The 16,370-nt window shown below is 24.9% G+C and overlaps 3 protein-coding genes and 1 long non-coding RNA gene across 7 annotated transcripts; 2 read left to right on the forward strand and 2 right to left on the reverse strand.

The window, feature by feature from the left end:
* Window positions 1-41: 41 nt before the first annotated feature.
* On the forward strand, window positions 42-953 carry LOC128667615 (uncharacterized). 2 transcript variants are annotated; one of them, XR_008403553.1, is made up of 4 exons: window positions 42-310; window positions 385-450; window positions 533-674; window positions 846-953. It is a non-coding gene; the product is annotated as an uncharacterized LOC128667615 (long non-coding RNA). The 2 variants fall into 2 exon arrangements; XR_008403554.1 differs by having other exon boundaries at window positions 42-306.
* Window positions 954-988: 35 nt separating this feature from the next.
* Window positions 989-3,136, reverse strand: LOC103572527 (WD repeat domain phosphoinositide-interacting protein 4). Its single transcript, XM_014439509.2, has 7 exons — window positions 2,913-3,136; window positions 2,227-2,494; window positions 1,921-2,161; window positions 1,707-1,855; window positions 1,548-1,649; window positions 1,357-1,475; window positions 989-1,200 (listed from the first exon to the last, which is right to left on the reverse strand). The coding sequence occupies exons 1-7, from the start codon at window positions 2,959-2,961 to the stop codon at window positions 1,091-1,093; spliced, it is 1,038 nt and encodes a 345-aa protein (XP_014294995.1). The 5' UTR covers window positions 2,962-3,136; the 3' UTR covers window positions 989-1,090.
* A 608-nt stretch (window positions 3,137-3,744) lies between these two features.
* On the forward strand, window positions 3,745-6,054 carry LOC103572528 (GTP-binding protein Rheb homolog). Of its 2 annotated transcripts, none has more exons than XM_014439510.2 (4): window positions 3,745-3,882; window positions 4,472-4,745; window positions 4,974-5,181; window positions 5,790-6,054. In XM_014439510.2, the coding sequence occupies exons 2-4, from the start codon at window positions 4,625-4,627 to the stop codon at window positions 6,007-6,009; spliced, it is 549 nt and encodes a 182-aa protein (XP_014294996.1). In that variant the 5' UTR covers window positions 3,745-3,882; window positions 4,472-4,624; the 3' UTR covers window positions 6,010-6,054. The 2 variants fall into 2 exon arrangements, with proteins under 2 accessions (XP_014294996.1, XP_014294997.1); XM_014439511.2 differs by lacking the exon at window positions 3,745-3,882 and adding an exon at window positions 4,297-4,344.
* A 3,266-nt stretch (window positions 6,055-9,320) lies between these two features.
* Window positions 9,321-16,066, reverse strand: LOC103572525 (putative uncharacterized protein DDB_G0282133). 2 transcript variants are annotated; one of them, XM_053738055.1, is made up of 5 exons: window positions 15,863-16,066; window positions 14,322-14,435; window positions 12,368-14,257; window positions 12,142-12,307; window positions 9,321-12,077 (listed from the first exon to the last, which is right to left on the reverse strand). In XM_053738055.1, exons 1-5 carry the CDS (start codon window positions 15,866-15,868, stop codon window positions 11,821-11,823), a joined length of 2,433 nt encoding a protein of 810 aa, XP_053594030.1. In that variant the 5' UTR covers window positions 15,869-16,066; the 3' UTR covers window positions 9,321-11,820. The 2 variants fall into 2 exon arrangements, with proteins under 2 accessions (XP_053594030.1, XP_008549387.1); XM_008551165.2 differs by lacking the exon at window positions 15,863-16,066 and adding an exon at window positions 14,704-14,970.
* Window positions 16,067-16,370: the final 304 nt, after the last annotated feature.

Here is a 16,370-nt window from a genome sequence, read left to right on the forward strand (position 1 = left end):
GTTATAAGTATTCTCATGGACATCTACCAAACGAAATTTTCCCATTTTTGCTTGCGCATGCGCAGATTGAGTACTCGGTGGTAGATGATTCTAAAGTTCTGTCTCTTTCTGGCGCTAGTTTATATTTACATATTTTTTTATAAATAAATTTTATATTTTAAATCAAAATTTTTTGTTATTCTTTCAGTTTAATTTTCAAAAAACTTTCAATTACTAAATAAATACAAAAAATAACATTTATATACATCTGTATATTTTTTAGGTTATGTAATATTTTTTCAGAATAATTCAATGTATTACATCAACGTGGGTAATTTCGGTCGTGATAATTTCAGTAAAAAAATTCTAGTATTCAAAAATAATCTCTTTTTTTCTTTTTATCAGAATTAATTTATGGAACTGCTGCAATTTTACTGAAAAATAATCGGAGTTTAAATTTATTTTTAAAAGGTTTGAATTTATTTTGACAGCCAAAGGTACTCAGGTTGATATCACGGTGAGATGAAAAATTAACGAAATTTGAAAATTTTAGATGGAAGTAAAAAGAAGAAGATTACCAAAGCCGACTGGTACAAATAAGAAATATATATTTCTTATTGGTGGATTTTTTACAATACTTAGTTGCGCACTTTTTCCCGCGATTATTCTCCCAATGTTCAATCCCGAGCCTTGGAGTAAGTAAATAAAAAAGTATACATAATAATAATTTACACTAAAAGTCTCAAAAAAATCTAGTAGATTTGAATTTTTTAAAAATCCCCACTCTGGTCGATAATTTAAATTTTAAAATAAACTCGGGTCCATTTTTGTTTTAAAACTCCTGAGATAATTATTTTATTTTACAGAAGAGTACAGAGAAAAAATAAACGCTCAGAAACAAGGCGTGGGGAAACGAGACTAATTTGTAAATAATTAAAATTTACTGTAATTAATAAAAATATTTATTTATGTTAGTTAAAATATTTTATTATTTAATATAAATATAAACTATATACATTATCTTGTAGACATAAAATTACTTATTTTTAAAATTTATTATAATTTTGTTTTTTTTATTTAGAATGTCATTTTGTTAGTTTATTTTTGTTCTTCAAAATTCATTGTCGTCACAAACATCAAGAAAAACATCAAATGCTTCGCGATTACAATTACCTTCAGATGTAAATACATATTTGTGAAATGTACCATCTACACAGACAGCTGAAAAAATAATTATAACTATTAATTTTATAGTAAAAGTTAATATTAATAATTAAAAATATATCAGTATCATCAATTCCAATTAGACATCAGTATAATTAACAATAGTATAGTTGTAATTAAAATTTATAGTAGCAATTAATCTAAGTAAATTACCAATTACTGAATTACGAGATCCAAATGCACACACACATGCGCACTCAGGTGGTACCGTAAATGTTGCTAGCGCCCATTGACTTTCTACATAATTACCAAGAAATCTCATTTTTGAAAACCTAAAAAATTTTATTCAAAAAATAACCACAATAATTGTAATTAAATAAAATCATTTTTTTTTAATTACTCACGTAGACCGGCGGTTTAAATGAGTATCTTTCAATGCGAAAATATGGACAGTGCCTTTATCACTGGACATGCAAAGAAATTCGGAATCTCTGCTAAATGTTATACTATAAAAGAAAAAAAAATTAATAAAAATTTGGGCGGTAATTAGAGTTGGAAATTACCAATAAAGTGTAGCGGGATCAGCACCACGTCTCAGTTCAACCAATAAGTGTCTTCTCACACTATCCCATACACGCACAAGTGTACCCTGGGCTGATGCCGTTGCTACCATTGTGCCATTTGGATTAACGGCTAAACAAGCCAGTGGTCCCTTTAATTAATTATTTTTAATTAAAAAACAATAATTATAAATACTTTTTTGTATTTATAATTTACTTGATGTGCAGCAAGTGTTGCTGGTGCTGATGAACTTCCAGCTTCAGTAGCAGCCAAATCAACCAACTGTACACTCCCTAATTTATGACCAGGAAATGCTAACAATTGTTTGTGCGCTGTCCCTAATGTCGCGACTTCAATCAGACCTTTTGGATTGTCACGTGTTTCGAGGGTCAATAATCGTCTTGTGGGGAATGGAAATGAAAAGACATGAATTTCACGTTGTAGTGCGACGATCAATCTAAAAAAAAATATCAAAATTAATAAATATATAAATAAATAAATAGTTTGTAGGAAGGAACTCACTTGTCACGCCGTAATCGTACGGCTTTTATTGGACTGGTGAATGTTATTTCCATGACGAATTTTTTTACCACGTCATCGTAAATTAGGACGGTATTATCAGCAAACTTTGGTCTTGTTCCTCCTCCGACGACGGCTATTATATTCGTTCGCCATAACATTTCCCCGATTGCTATACTGCCCATCAGGTCATTTTCAAAATGAGCCTTTTCGACCAATGGCTCGACGTTGTAAACTCTCAAGCCAGACTCCATGCAACAGGTGAAACATCCTTGGTATAAAAAATATATAATTAGTCATTTAGTTGATCATTTTTAATTTCCGTCATAAAGAAATTTAGTTTTCTTTTTGGAGGATGAATAAAAAAAATTGTTATCACAGTTGAATTCCTGGTGAAATTTCCTGTTGTTTGAGTACCCACATCGATATATTTTGATCAAGTCATTTTTGGCCATCAATTCGCAGACGGTCATCAAATAAATGACTTTATTTAAATATATCGATGTGGGTACTCATTTTACAGGAAATTTTGTCTACTTTAAGAAAATAAAATTCATTTTTTGAAAAAAAAATTTTGTGTATAAATTACATAAATATTAAATTTTGGTATTTAATAAATACCCCAGGTCAACTACTGGGTCACTGAAGTAATTAATGATTAAAACGTTAATAAAAAATTTTGTATTTACCTTGATCTTGATTAAACCGTAAATTAATAATACCTCGTCCAGCAGCCATTTTATAAATATTTATATTTTATATAAATATACTGTTATAAATATCAATCATTTATTTATATAAATAATAGTAATTATTATAATTATTAATGACAATTAATTTATTAATTTATTTTTAATAAATTCTTGGTTAAAATTATCATTACAACGTAAAATTTTTCGACTCCTTTGTTTATTTTTTTTACATACAATGTATAAATATCACATATACACATATATATTTTCACCAAGAATTAAATTATTCTGCCATCTATACATTTTCGAAAAAATAAATTCTACTTTATCAACAAGACAAAAAAAAAATTTACAAATTTTTAAAATAAAATTTTGAAAATTCCGCGTAATTTTTCAAACGTCAAAATTCGCATTTTTTTTCCATTTATTTCAAAATTTTGAAAATTTAATTCCAAAAGAAAATTAAAAATTTTCTTTTTTTTGACAGATCAAAAAAAAACGTCAAATTTTTTGACATTTTTTAAAAATAAAAATAAATTTGACGTCAGCTAACTTCAGACGAGTGTCAATGCAATGTCAATTTTTAAATTCACTAAAAAAAAACTGTCAGTAAAATAAAAATTTAAAATGCGCTTAAAAAAGTTCAGAATTCAAACGCGCGGTTTTTTAAAAAATTTGAATTATTTAAAATTTTAAAATTGTCAGGCGCTACATTCACTTCAGTCATTAAAAACTGTCAATTGTCGCTATATTCACACTCATATATATATGTAAAGTAAAATATACTCAATAAAATGAGTACAGTTTAACAGTATAATATATACAGTATATAAATATATATTACGTATTGTGCGTATGAGTTAAAAATCAGACGAACTTTAAGTTATTAAACTTACTGCGTTTTATTATTCATAATACCATTGTAATAATAATAATAACATTTATTATTATTATTATTTATCATAACGTAAGTAAATACAATAATAATAATCATTATTTATTTATATATATATATATATTTAATATAAATAACGTCGTAATATATGACCTGTAATACTCAACCCTTTATTATTATTATTATTATTTTATCATAAATATATATATACATATATATTTATATATTATACGTCATATATATATGACACCCACACCCGACCTTTGAACTCAAACTTTTTTTAAATATTTCAAATTTTTATTTAAATTTCCCTCTTTAATTTTAAAAAATTTGTTGTTTCAATTGTTTATATATTTTTGATACTAAAAATATATCATAAATATTTATAAGTATTTTTATTTTGTATATCATAAAAAAAAAGTCTTGGTTGCTTATATTTGATATATTTATATATTAATTAATGTGCGTTAGAAATATTAATTCTAATTCTAGGCTATCAATAGGTCATGAACAGTACGTAATTTATTTATATATGTACGTACGTTTCATATTTTATTTTTTTCATTAATATTTATAATTAAATATTTATCACTTTTTTTATTATTATTAATAATAATGAATAACTAATTAATAATTATTTCCTTGTACTTTTAATTTGTAGGGATAATTAGAGTATGATCAAGTCTTTATGGATAAATAATTTTGAATTTATTGTTGATAATAAAAATACAGTAAACATTTGTGCTGAAAATATTTTTAATTTGAGTGATTGTTTGAACGATAATATAAATAAGGATAATAATAAAAATATAAAATGCCACCGAAACAAAGGAAAATAGCAATTATGGGATACAGATCTGTTGGTAAATCGTCATTGAGTATACAGTTTGTTGAAGGACAGTTTGTTGATTCTTATGATCCAACAATTGAAAATAGTAAGTCTTTTTTTTAAATTTTTTATCTGATAATTTTTACGACTTCATATCAACTGATCCCATGACAATTGATCCCAACAAAATTCGATTCCACAGACTCAGATCTGATTTATTTGTATATATTGTTTTGATTGTCTATTTAACGGGATCAGTTATCATGGAATCAATTAACGGCGCCGTATTTTTTACACAATACGTTAACTAATGTATGATAATTAAAAATTACAGCTTTTACTAAAAATACTCGGGTAAATAGTCAAGATTATGAAGTTAAATTAGTTGATACAGCTGGTCAAGATGAATATAGTATATTTCCCACCCAATATTCCATGGATATACACGGATATGTTCTAGTTTATAGTATAACGAGTGCTAAAAGTTTCGAAGTTGTACAAATAATTTATGATAAATTATTGGATATCACTGGAAAAAATCAGTAAGTTATTTTTAGTTAACTTTTCAGCTAATTATTGACACTATAGAGAATGGGTTTTGATTTTTTTATCATAATTAGAGTTTATATTTTCAAATTTATTTTATACACTGTCTTTATATTTTTACTTACAAAATCAATTTTTTTAAGATAGATGATTTTAAACTAAAATTATCTCAATAACTATTGAGTTTTGGAAAAAAGTATAGGATACCTTTTTTGTAGAGAATTAAAATCTCTACAAAAAAGGTCTCTTACAATTTTTTGAAAAATTGATTATTTATAAAGATATGTCCAAAAAACCAATCATTAGTTTTTTTGACAATTTTTCTTGTGTATCTAATTCTTGGAATTTTAAACTCTAATTATCTCGATAGCTATTGACTTTTTGAAAAAAGTACAAGATATCATTTTTGTAGACAATTTAAAGCCCTACAAAAAAGGTCTCTTATATTTTTCTAAAAAATTCAATATTTATAAAGATATGTCCAAAAAACTAATCATATTTTTTTTTTTAAATCAAATTTTTCTAATGATCTTCACCGGAAATGCAACAATTAGTTAAAATAATAAATACTCATAAAATTAATAATTGAATTATTTAATTGCAGTGTCCCAATCGTTTTAGTCGGCAACAAAACAGATTTATACGTAGACAGAATGGTAACAACCGAACAGGGAAAAAAATTAGCCGATTCATGGCAAGCAGTTTTTTTGGAAACAAGCGCCAAACAAAACGAATCTGTCGCTGATATATTTCATACACTTCTAATGGAAATCGAAAAAGCCGACGGCAACGTTCAAGAAAAATCAAATTGTTTAATATCATAACTTTTAATTAAACAAATAAATAAATTTATTATTCAATAATTTCAACTCTTACTCTTTTTCATTAAGATGCAATAATAATAATAATAATTATTATTATTTTTCCTCATAATTATTTTTTTAAAATTCATACTGCATTTAGCATTTATTTAAACATTTATTATATTTTTTATTTCCGCTCTACATATTAAAATTTATTGTTATTTGTAAATAATTATATTGTAATTATAAATAAATAAATAAATAATTAATATGTAAAAATATACAGTTTAATTTTTTAAATTAGCCCTTAGGAACCTCAGCTTAAGTTTAAAAATCCTCCGTGGTCGCGCGCTTTTATTCTTTAATTGCAAGTCAGCAGGTCTCGGGTTCAAATCCAGGACTCTGTGCTAAATTTAAAAGGCTAAAATTTATTAATTATTAAAAGAGTAATAAATTTGTACCTGTCAAAATGTTTATATAATAAATAATTAAGTTTAAAAAATAAATTAAAATTTTTTTTGAACATAAGTAACATTTATTGAGGATAAACAATTTTACATTGAAAAAGGACACTTGGAATAGAGTTTAGCAGCCATTAGCAGGATTGTTCCTTATTATTATTTTTTTATATATATCAAGATATACATAAACATTTAATTGAATAATTAATAATTAATGACTACATAAAAACTATCGCTATTGTTAATTACTTGACTTAAAATAATTATAAATAATTGATCAGCAGTCATAAATTATCTAAACTTTTTGCAATTACAATACTTGTTAATTTTTTTGTCAAACACATAAATAATTTAAAAGAAAATTTTTTTTAAACAAGTCAAAATTTATGAAACTTTAAAGCGTTTTATTATTTTAATATTTTTGAGCATAAATATATGAGTATATATATATTTTTTTTGAGTATTTTTTGCGGCAATTGACTGTAGATCTATAGACTTAAATATATAATAAATATAAATAATTCAAATAAATAAGTAGCAATTAAAGCAATTTTTTAAATTAATAACAAACAGCCTTTTCTATTATTTATATAATTTGTCTATTAATTGTTTATATATTTTTTTTGTTAATTTGTTATATATTTATATATATTTTAATAATGTCATACGTACTGTAAGAAGCACGGTAGGTACATTATTGACAATTTTTAATTATAATTAATTAAGACGGAGTAAGATTTTAATTATGTAATTATATATTTATTTAATGGTCTTTTAATTCTATCACTAATTTTAGGTACGTTTTTTTTATATTTTTTTTTAATCGTTGTATGAGGACTCAAGGATCCGTACATATATTTTTTTTTTTTTTTTTTTTTTTTGGATTAATTTTTTTTTTAAGCGATAGATTGGAAGTGAAATTTTTTTTTCTAACACAGCCTATATTTAATAAATATGAATTATAATTATTAATTAATGATATTTTTTAAATTAAAATCACTTGGTTTTTTTTTTTTTTTTTTTTTTTTTTTTCAAGTACTGAATTTTAAAAAATAATAAAATGTAATTATCGTAATTAATTTGATATTTTTAAAATTCAAAAAAATCAAAATAAAATTTTTGACGAAAATTTTGACAAAGATAAAATTATAAAAATTGAAAAATTTTAGTAAAACAAAAATTTTTTATATTTATATATAAATATATGACGGATTAAAACACGTTTGATTGAAATTATTTGTAAATAATTAGACAATTAATTGAAGAAAAAAGAAAACGTGCATTAATTTTTTTGAATATGAAATTTTGGTTAAAAAAAAAAGATTTGATTTTAAAAAAGAGCGGAAAAAAATTAAAAATTGAGAATTTAAATTCTCGATCAAGTTGATAAAAAAAAAGATAAAATACTAGCAAAAAAAAAGAAGACTGAATTGACTAAAAGAAAAAAATAATAAATAAATTAACTAATTTTATTTACAGTTAATTGCTACGTGTTGTCAATTAATCTCAAAACACGTAAATTTATAAATTTGAATTTAAAATTATCTAAGTATTGAATAAAATAAATAAATTATATGATAATGACAATAATTGTTAATTAATTTATTAAAATTAATTAGTAAAATAAATAAGGAAGGTAGCAGCTATCTTCTGTCTTATTACTGACCGATTATTTATTTATAATTTCCATCACTGGACAGTAAAGACTTTTTTTTTTGGGAGGACAAAAAAAAATGGTACCATATTTGAATTGGTGATGAAATTTCCTGTTGTTTGAGTACCCACATCAATATATTTCGATGAAGTCATTTTTGATCATCAATTCGCGAGCTCGCGGATGACAAATAAGTGACTTTATCAAAACATATTGATGTGGGTACTCAAACAACAGGAAATTTCATCAGGAATTCAACTGTGATGGAATTTTTTTTTTACTTGAATTCCAAAAAAAAAAAAATTACAATTTTATAAGAATCGAAATTAAAAATAAACAACTGATTGATCTGTAATAAGTAAGAAACCGATACTTCCTTACAGAAATTCAATTCTCATTGCAGTTGCGATATATTTGATATGTAGCTAAAAATTATCTATCATTTTTCTATTGAAAAAAAAAAAAAAAAATTAAATAAAAGTTTTAAAAATTTGATAGTTCTTACACGTGCTTCTTACCCTAAAAATTCTAATTTGCACTAGACATTTCTCTATAGTAGACATCCATATATATAATTATTTTTGTTTCATATATATATTTATAATATGACAGTAGGATATTCAACGTTAATATAATTGTTAATTACTAATAAAATTACAGTATTAAATATCAATATTTTTTTTCAATACCAGACTTTTAAATTTCACATTGAGCCATCTAGGATGCGACTAAAGTGGAAGCCGAAGCTACCAAACATTTAATATTTATTTAATATCAATATTATTTATTATTATATCAATCCATCCACTTTTATGTTTACTTTCTATTCAATTAATCGATTAATATATTAATTAAATTTTTCATACAAATACATAAGTGTACTGATATATGAACATTTGTTTAGATATTTTTTTTTCTCAATCTATTAAAAAATTATTAAAAGCAGTTAGGATTTAAAATTATCATAGTTTATTATTAAACAATTAAAAGTTATTTGTCAAGTATATGAATAACAAATAATTGGTCGATGTAAGATTATTTTCGTTTTATGATTTTAATTGTTTAGTATTTTTTTTTTAATATAAAAAATTTTTACAGATATGCTTCGATTGAATCAATTTTTTTTTTTTTTTAATCAGCTATAATTCAATTTATTGTTGTAATTGATTATCAAATCTTTTATTATTATTTTTTTTTAATCAATGATTAGTCTTTATATATTTTAAATATCTCAATATAATTAAATTAATTATTATTTTTAATCAAATGCTAAAATTACTATTTATTATTTTTTTAAAAATTAATTTTTATCAATAAAATTAATTTGGTAATTTTAATTATCTGAGATAAAATAATTAGATATGATCATATTTTATCTACATGACCATATATGACTACATATGACCATATGTGATCACATATGACATGTAATCAAGTATGACTACATATGACATGTGGTCAAATATAAAGATACGATCATATATGACCTATATGATCATATCTGATGATTTTTATCTCAAATATAATAATCATTGAGATAAAAATAAAAAATTAATTTTTTAAAATCCAATTTTTCATTAATAAAAATAATAATTAATAAGAAATAAAATTCTATAATTATTATTATTTTTTTTTTTAATATTTAAATTGTATGATATAGTATCACATGCAATTAAATTTTTATTTAGGATTGTCGGACACATATTTGTTATATTTTTATTCGTTATTTATTTATTATGTTTTTATTCGATAAAATTTAGTTTTATCGTTATTCAAATAAATAATAATAATAATATATACTTTTAAAAGCGAATCTTTCATTATTTTCCTATACATGTGCATGAGAATCTAACACTCTGTGTCTCGTGCACAAAAAAAAAATATTTAACGTTTATTATTATCATTTTATTCATATAAATAATAAGTACTTAATCTTGGACACGTCTTTTATCTATTCAATGCAGTCCAATCATCAGCTATCCATATCTCTACGCTCTAAATTCTCTATATTATTATTTTAATTAAATTATTAAGCTTTATTATGAACGGAGTTGCCGATAAAATTTCAATTATTATTTTAATTGTTTAATAATTATGTTTCGTTTATAACTATCTCAGGTCATTATATCGAATGATAATGTAATTAAGTAATACGATAATTGGATTGATTTTTTCTTTTTTTCAAATTTAGATTTTTTAATTCGATGATTTAGTTAAAATTTTTTTTAGGCTTTAAGTAAGTTAAGTTGGCATTTAAAAGTTATCACAGTTAATAATAAACAAAAAATAATTTAATTAAAAAAAATTTGATTGAGTTATTAAAAAAAAATTAATTAATTAAACAGATAAATGAATTTTTACAATATAATTAGTAATGGACGAATGCAGGAAGGGCATTACAGGCAATTGTTCATTAAATAGGCATAGTAGCACATTAGCTTTAATTAATTAATTACTTAATCTCGGTCATTTTTTCCAGTAAAAAATCTACGAGAAAATTTTATTTATCAAAGTCAATAGGAAAACATCTACGTCATTCTAATTTTATTTTTTTTTTTTTAATTGTTTAATTAATAAATTTTTGTGTCAAGATAAGCCAGTGTATATTTTTTTAATTAATTATTTTTTATTTTTGTCACTCGATATTTTTTTCCCGGGTTGAAATATTCATATATAATCATATACATTTTAATATGACCAGATATGATCATATATTAAATTCTAATTACATACAATTAAGTCAGACAAGTTTTTGTAGTCATATATGATCAAATATGATCATATGATCGAGTCAGATATGACTAGATATAGTCATATATAGTCAGATATGACCATATATGATTGAGTCAGATATGAGGAAGTAGAGTCGTATATGATCATACATATTTAAGTATGACCATATATGATCAGGTCAGGTGAGTACGTAGTCGTATACGATCATATAAATTTAAGTATGATCATATATGATCAGATATGGTAATGATTAAGCCAGATATGATAAATTATGGTCATGAATATTTCAATATGATCATATATGAATATTTTTACCCAGAAAAAAAATTTTTTAAAAATAATAACGGAAATTCTAGCGTTATTAAAAATCTAAGACGGGTCACACCACATACACACGTGAGGAAGGCCACATTAAACTATTCTATAGAGACAACATCTTTATAATAATAATAATAATTATAATTATTATTATTAAATATAATTTTCTTTTGCTAAGTAGCAAAAAAACTACTCTCTAATAGCCATTTATTTTAAATATTTAATGTTTATTAATTAACTAAAGCCATTTACTTTCGTTTTTTTTTTTTTTAAATTAACTATCATTGATTATTAATTATGAAAATCCATGTGGATTTTTTAAATTATTTATTTGTGTTTTTTCTGGAAGATTTTATTGTGCATTTTTAATTAATTGTTTAAGTAACTCAGATGCTCATTAGCACCATTAACTAATACTTGATTGAGGTATTGTAGACTGAAGAATTAAATAAAAGTGTTTATATTAATTAATTAATCAAATTAATATAATTAAACACTGTTCCCAATATGGACGCAATTGTGAGCAGATTGTTGCAATTTAACAGATATTGTAAAGAAGAATTGAGCTTTTTTTTATCGTTGATATTATTGTTATTAATTATCATTAATAAAGTGTGATTATTTATTTTTTGTTCACTGTTGCTGTTTATAATTAAATCTAAGTTGCTAAGTCGTAATAGGTGATGATGTACAATTACCGTCAGCTGCCGGTGATGTTGCTGATACTGATGACACTGAAGATACTGCTGCTGATGAATCTTTAGTAATTATCGTAAGTATTACGTCACTTGAAGTTTCGATGATTTTTTTTTCAATATCTTTGTTTTGTAATAAAGTTGACTGCATTGCATTGAACATTGCAGTGCGCGCCAAACGTGCTGCCCGTGTTAATTCCCGGATACTTTCTGCTAAAATTATTATATCTAAAAAAAATATTTATTATTAAAAATAAATAATGCACCCTGTAATGAAGCAAAAAATAAGAACCTTTGTCATCATGAATGGGACTGCAATGTGGGTTTTCTTTTTGACGTTTAGTTGCGTGAGTTATTTCTTTTTTGCGGCATTCCTGAACAAATTTAATAGACTCAAGCCAGAATTCCATCGCTTTGTGTACTCTTTCATTCATAGTCACACCCCGCAAGTGCTCCATCTGTAAAAAAATTAATTAATAAATTAACATCCAATCCCCTAGTAGACCCAAAAAAATTACCTTGGCAATAAGAGTAATAACTCGCGCATGTTCTCTTAAATGATCAATGATAAGTCTATCGGCTCTCGATGGATTACCCTGAAGTCTAGGTACCGGGATGTTATTAGCACTGGTGACCCTTTTGCCTGGAAAGTGAGCAGCCAGTCCAGCTTCACATTTTTTCCTCTCTTTCTCCAGTTGCTTGAACTGATCGAATGTCTGCTCCAATCTCAAGTGCAGAATACTCGATGCCCCAGCACGTCTTGCTTTGATACCACGGAGTCCAATCGCACTAGCATTTAATATCGGCTGGACCAACGGCACCGGCAGCATCGATGGATAGACACCGACACCAACACCTGTACCAGTTCCAGTTCCAGGTCCAGCTCCAACTCCACTGGCTCCAGCATTAGCACCATTAGCTCTAATTAATCTAGCATTCATTAGCATATCCGGCATTCTCATTGGCTGGGACTGTTGCTGTTGTCTCTGCTGCTGCTGCTTAATAATTGAGTGCAATAAATTAGGATCAGCATTACGCAATTGCGCTGCTAAATTACTATAATTTATTGATCCAATAGCAGTCGTATCAGTTCTCGTGTCATAGTGATGATTGTTCAGTGATTTTGATCCATTTGTTTGGTAACAATTGTTGTTATTTATCATCGATAGGGAATTATTTATTGTAGAATTTGTTTTGTAATCATAATTATTGGCAGTGTAACGTTGCTGATAATTTTGATCAACATTCAATGGATAATTGTATTTATTTAATTGGTCCATTATTATTGGTTGTGATTGTTGTCCATTAATACGCGGTGTCACGCGATACTGATAGCAATTTAATCCTTGATTAGTATTATTTTGCTGTGATGGTAACTGATTATGATTATTTTGTAAGCTCTGGTAGTTAAATAATTGATTGTTTTTGTTATTATGATTATCATTTACTTTAATTGATGATGGCGTCAACATTTTAATTAAAGTGTCATCTATTTTTTGATTAACTGCCATTGATTTAGCATCATTTTCATGATAATTGTTTATGTAATCCCCTGAATGTCCTTTGTAATCATAATCGTAAGCTTTGAATCCAGTGGCAGACATCAGCGATGATGCTGATGATGAATTTTGTGAGTTAGCAGCGTCGTCATACCGATATCCTGATGAATAATTGCTGTAATCTGGTGATAGATGTTGATTTTGGAGAGGAGAGTTTGATAGGAACCCCGAGTCGGTTGAGAAATCGGTCATTGCTGAGCTGGAACGATTGTAGGGTTGGTTTGTTGAGTTGAAGTCCTGGATGTTTATCAGAGATGGCTGCTGATGACTCAATTCTTGATGATCCTGATGAATTGATGGAGAAATTGGATTGTAATTCAAGTCGTGGGATGGAAACTGTTGATGGCTGTCGAATATGTCATCGAAATCTGTCCAGGTTTGATGGCCTGGTTGGTGGTACTGAGGTTGAGGTTGGAGTTGAGGTTGAGGTTGATGCTGAGGTTGTAAATCAGTAAATTTTTTCGAAATCAAATCATTTACCGAGTAGGCCATCCCTAGATCGTTGTAAGCCGGTGATAAATTTTTGTATTTGTTGTTATTTAAATAAAATGTGTCTTGAGAAACTAAATCGTTTATGCAAAGTGACTCTAAATTTGAATATATATCAAATATATCACGATTGTCTTTAAGTGTTTGTGGCTGATGATTTTTTATGAACTCTTCATGTTGTAAATCGTAACTTTTGTAATACGAATTGTGATTTTGTGATTTTAGTAGATCGATATCGTACTGATTTACGTTGTAATTATTATTTACTGGCTTATCGGTTATCGGATCATCGTCCAATACTTTCGACACCAAGTCATTGACCATCGAATTGTTTAGATCCTGTGTCTCTTCATCCTCCATCTTAAATATCAAATAAATAATTTGTTAATAATTAAAAAATGTTTTAATTAAAATCTTTACTCACTTTGTGATTTTTATTCCGACTCATTAAATCATAATTCCATGGGTTGTATTCCCGGCATCTAGTTGGATCTGATATGCTATTGGTTCCTGTGTCGTACATATTGATATCACTCAACTAAAAAAAAGAGGAAATGTTAATAAATAATTTGAAAAAGGAAATTAGCCGATGTAATAGTTTTTGAATTTATTTTACAAACGATAAAATGAAAAAAAAATTTTTTCGAAAAAATGCACCTGTAGTTTTTTAAATTTCCTACAAGTTCATTTTTTTTTTAATTTTTATTTGTGTTAAAAAAAATCGTAAAGATTTAAATGTCAATGTGAGGATCATTAAATTAAAATGTTTAATTAATAAAAAAAAAATTAATTAATTATTTTTCTACCTTGTCATTGGTATTATTTCCAATTAATGTTAAATTTAGTACCTTGGAGAGAGCCATTGTATCAAAAATTAATAAACAGTCATTTTTTAATAAACGTCAACAGACTCACCAGTAGCTGACGGCTACTTATTTTAAAAATTAATTATCATATTTTTGACAGACCATTATCATATATATAAATATATGTATATATACATAGAGATGTTTTTTTATTGTAAGGTCTACGTGTGTGTTGAATTGTAACTGAATTGCGTTGGTGTTGATTTAAGTTCGCGACTCATATCACCAGACAACTCAGTCGACATCGGCTCTAGACTCTTGTGCGCCTGACCCTCTTCCCTCTCTTATTTTACGGATTAATGTTTTGGTTTTTTAGTTTTTTTATTCACTTATTATATATTTTAATAATATTTTTACTGTCATACTTTTGATGAATTTATTTAAAATTTATTAATCTGTTTTTTTTTGTTTAATTATTTTTAAAAATTTATTTTTATTTATTTAAATAATAAATAATTATTTTTGGTAATAAATTAAATATAAAATAAAGCGGGGTAATTTGGTACGCGAAAATTTTTACGCGGAGTTTTTATTTATTTAAATTTAATAAAAAACAAAAATATTATTTTTTAATTTTGCGCGCGTTTTTTTAAATTATTTTAATTTACTAATTTAATTTAAAATTAAATTATTTAAAAAACGAATTGTTTTTTTTTATTGATAATTTCAAATTTTATTTGCTACAAAAAAAAAGTTGATACATTTATTTTATTAATTGTTATTCAATTATTATTTCTGAGTAATTGGAGAAAAAAAGTAAGACGAAAAAAAAAAAAAAAAAAAAAAAACAAATACCAGAGACACGAATTATATTTTTTATTTGTTGTCAATTCTTAGAATTTACTATTCTACTTACTTACTATAACGTACACTTTCTACCTAGAACTCGATCATACTTTTTTTCACTTTAAAAAATTTTATACTTTTTTTTTTAATTTTTCCCACCAAAAAGATTTCAAAGATAAATTTTAAACATTATTAACAAAAACTAATTATTTATTTAACTATAAAAAAATTAAGTATTTAATCAATTTAAAAAATCAAATTTCCCGCTATGAATTTTAAAAATATTTAAATTAAAATTTTAAAAATTACTTACGCTCATAATAAAAAAACTCCGTTTTTATTAATAACTTTCACCATAGAAAATTTTTTTATCGATTTTTAAAATTAACTCAATATATTTTTTGTAATTTAATTTGAAAAAACTAAATTATTAATTAAAAAAAAAACTATTGAGAAATTTGAATAATTTAAAATTTACTACACTGTAATAATTAAGAGTGACTCGATGTGTAATTTATGGCAGACAAGAGTCGACTAACTTGAAACCGGATAAAAAAAACAATAGAATTTTGGCGGCCGGAAATTTCAACTTAGCGCCATTTTTAATGCGCAGTTAATTCTGCGCAGCACGCAGTTTTTTATTATTGCACAATGGCGGCAATTAATTTATAATTTGAATTTCACTTTTAATTTATAATTTAAATGAATATAAATATATATATATATATGAGTACAAAAAATAAAATAATAAAAACACTAATTAATTTTAATGAAATTTATTTTTAAAATTCAATTAAATAAACAATTAAAAATAATCAATA

The sequence above is a fragment of the Microplitis demolitor genome, chromosome 4, assembly GCF_026212275.2.
Source record: "Microplitis demolitor isolate Queensland-Clemson2020A chromosome 4, iyMicDemo2.1a, whole genome shotgun sequence".
Classification (NCBI taxonomy): domain Eukaryota; kingdom Metazoa; phylum Arthropoda; class Insecta; order Hymenoptera; family Braconidae; genus Microplitis; species Microplitis demolitor.

Coding starts and splice junctions, on each gene's coding strand:
- LOC103572527 (XM_014439509.2), bottom strand. CDS start 2,961: ATGGCTGCTGGACGAGGTATTATTAATTTACGGTTTAATCAAGATCAA. Junction 2,495..2,912: donor ACGGTTTAATCAAGATCAAG/GTAAATACAAAA, acceptor TTTTATACCAAG/GATGTTTCACCTGTTGCATG. Junction 1,856..1,920: donor CAACACTTGCTGCACATCAA/GTAAATTATAAA, acceptor AATTAATTAAAG/GGACCACTGGCTTGTTTAGC.
- LOC103572525 (XM_008551165.2), bottom strand. CDS start 14,760: ATGGCTCTCTCCAAGGTACTAAATTTAACATTAATTGGAAATAATACC. Junction 12,308..12,367: donor TTATTACTCTTATTGCCAAG/GTAATTTTTTTG, acceptor ATTTTTTTACAG/ATGGAGCACTTGCGGGGTGT. Junction 12,078..12,141: donor TCCCATTCATGATGACAAAG/GTTCTTATTTTT, acceptor TATTTTTTTTAG/ATATAATAATTTTAGCAGAA.
- LOC103572528 (XM_014439510.2), top strand. CDS start 4,625: ATGCCACCGAAACAAAGGAAAATAGCAATTATGGGATACAGATCTGTT. Junction 4,746..4,973: donor TGATCCAACAATTGAAAATA/GTAAGTCTTTTT, acceptor TAAAAATTACAG/CTTTTACTAAAAATACTCGG. Junction 5,182..5,789: donor GATATCACTGGAAAAAATCA/GTAAGTTATTTT, acceptor ATTTAATTGCAG/TGTCCCAATCGTTTTAGTCG.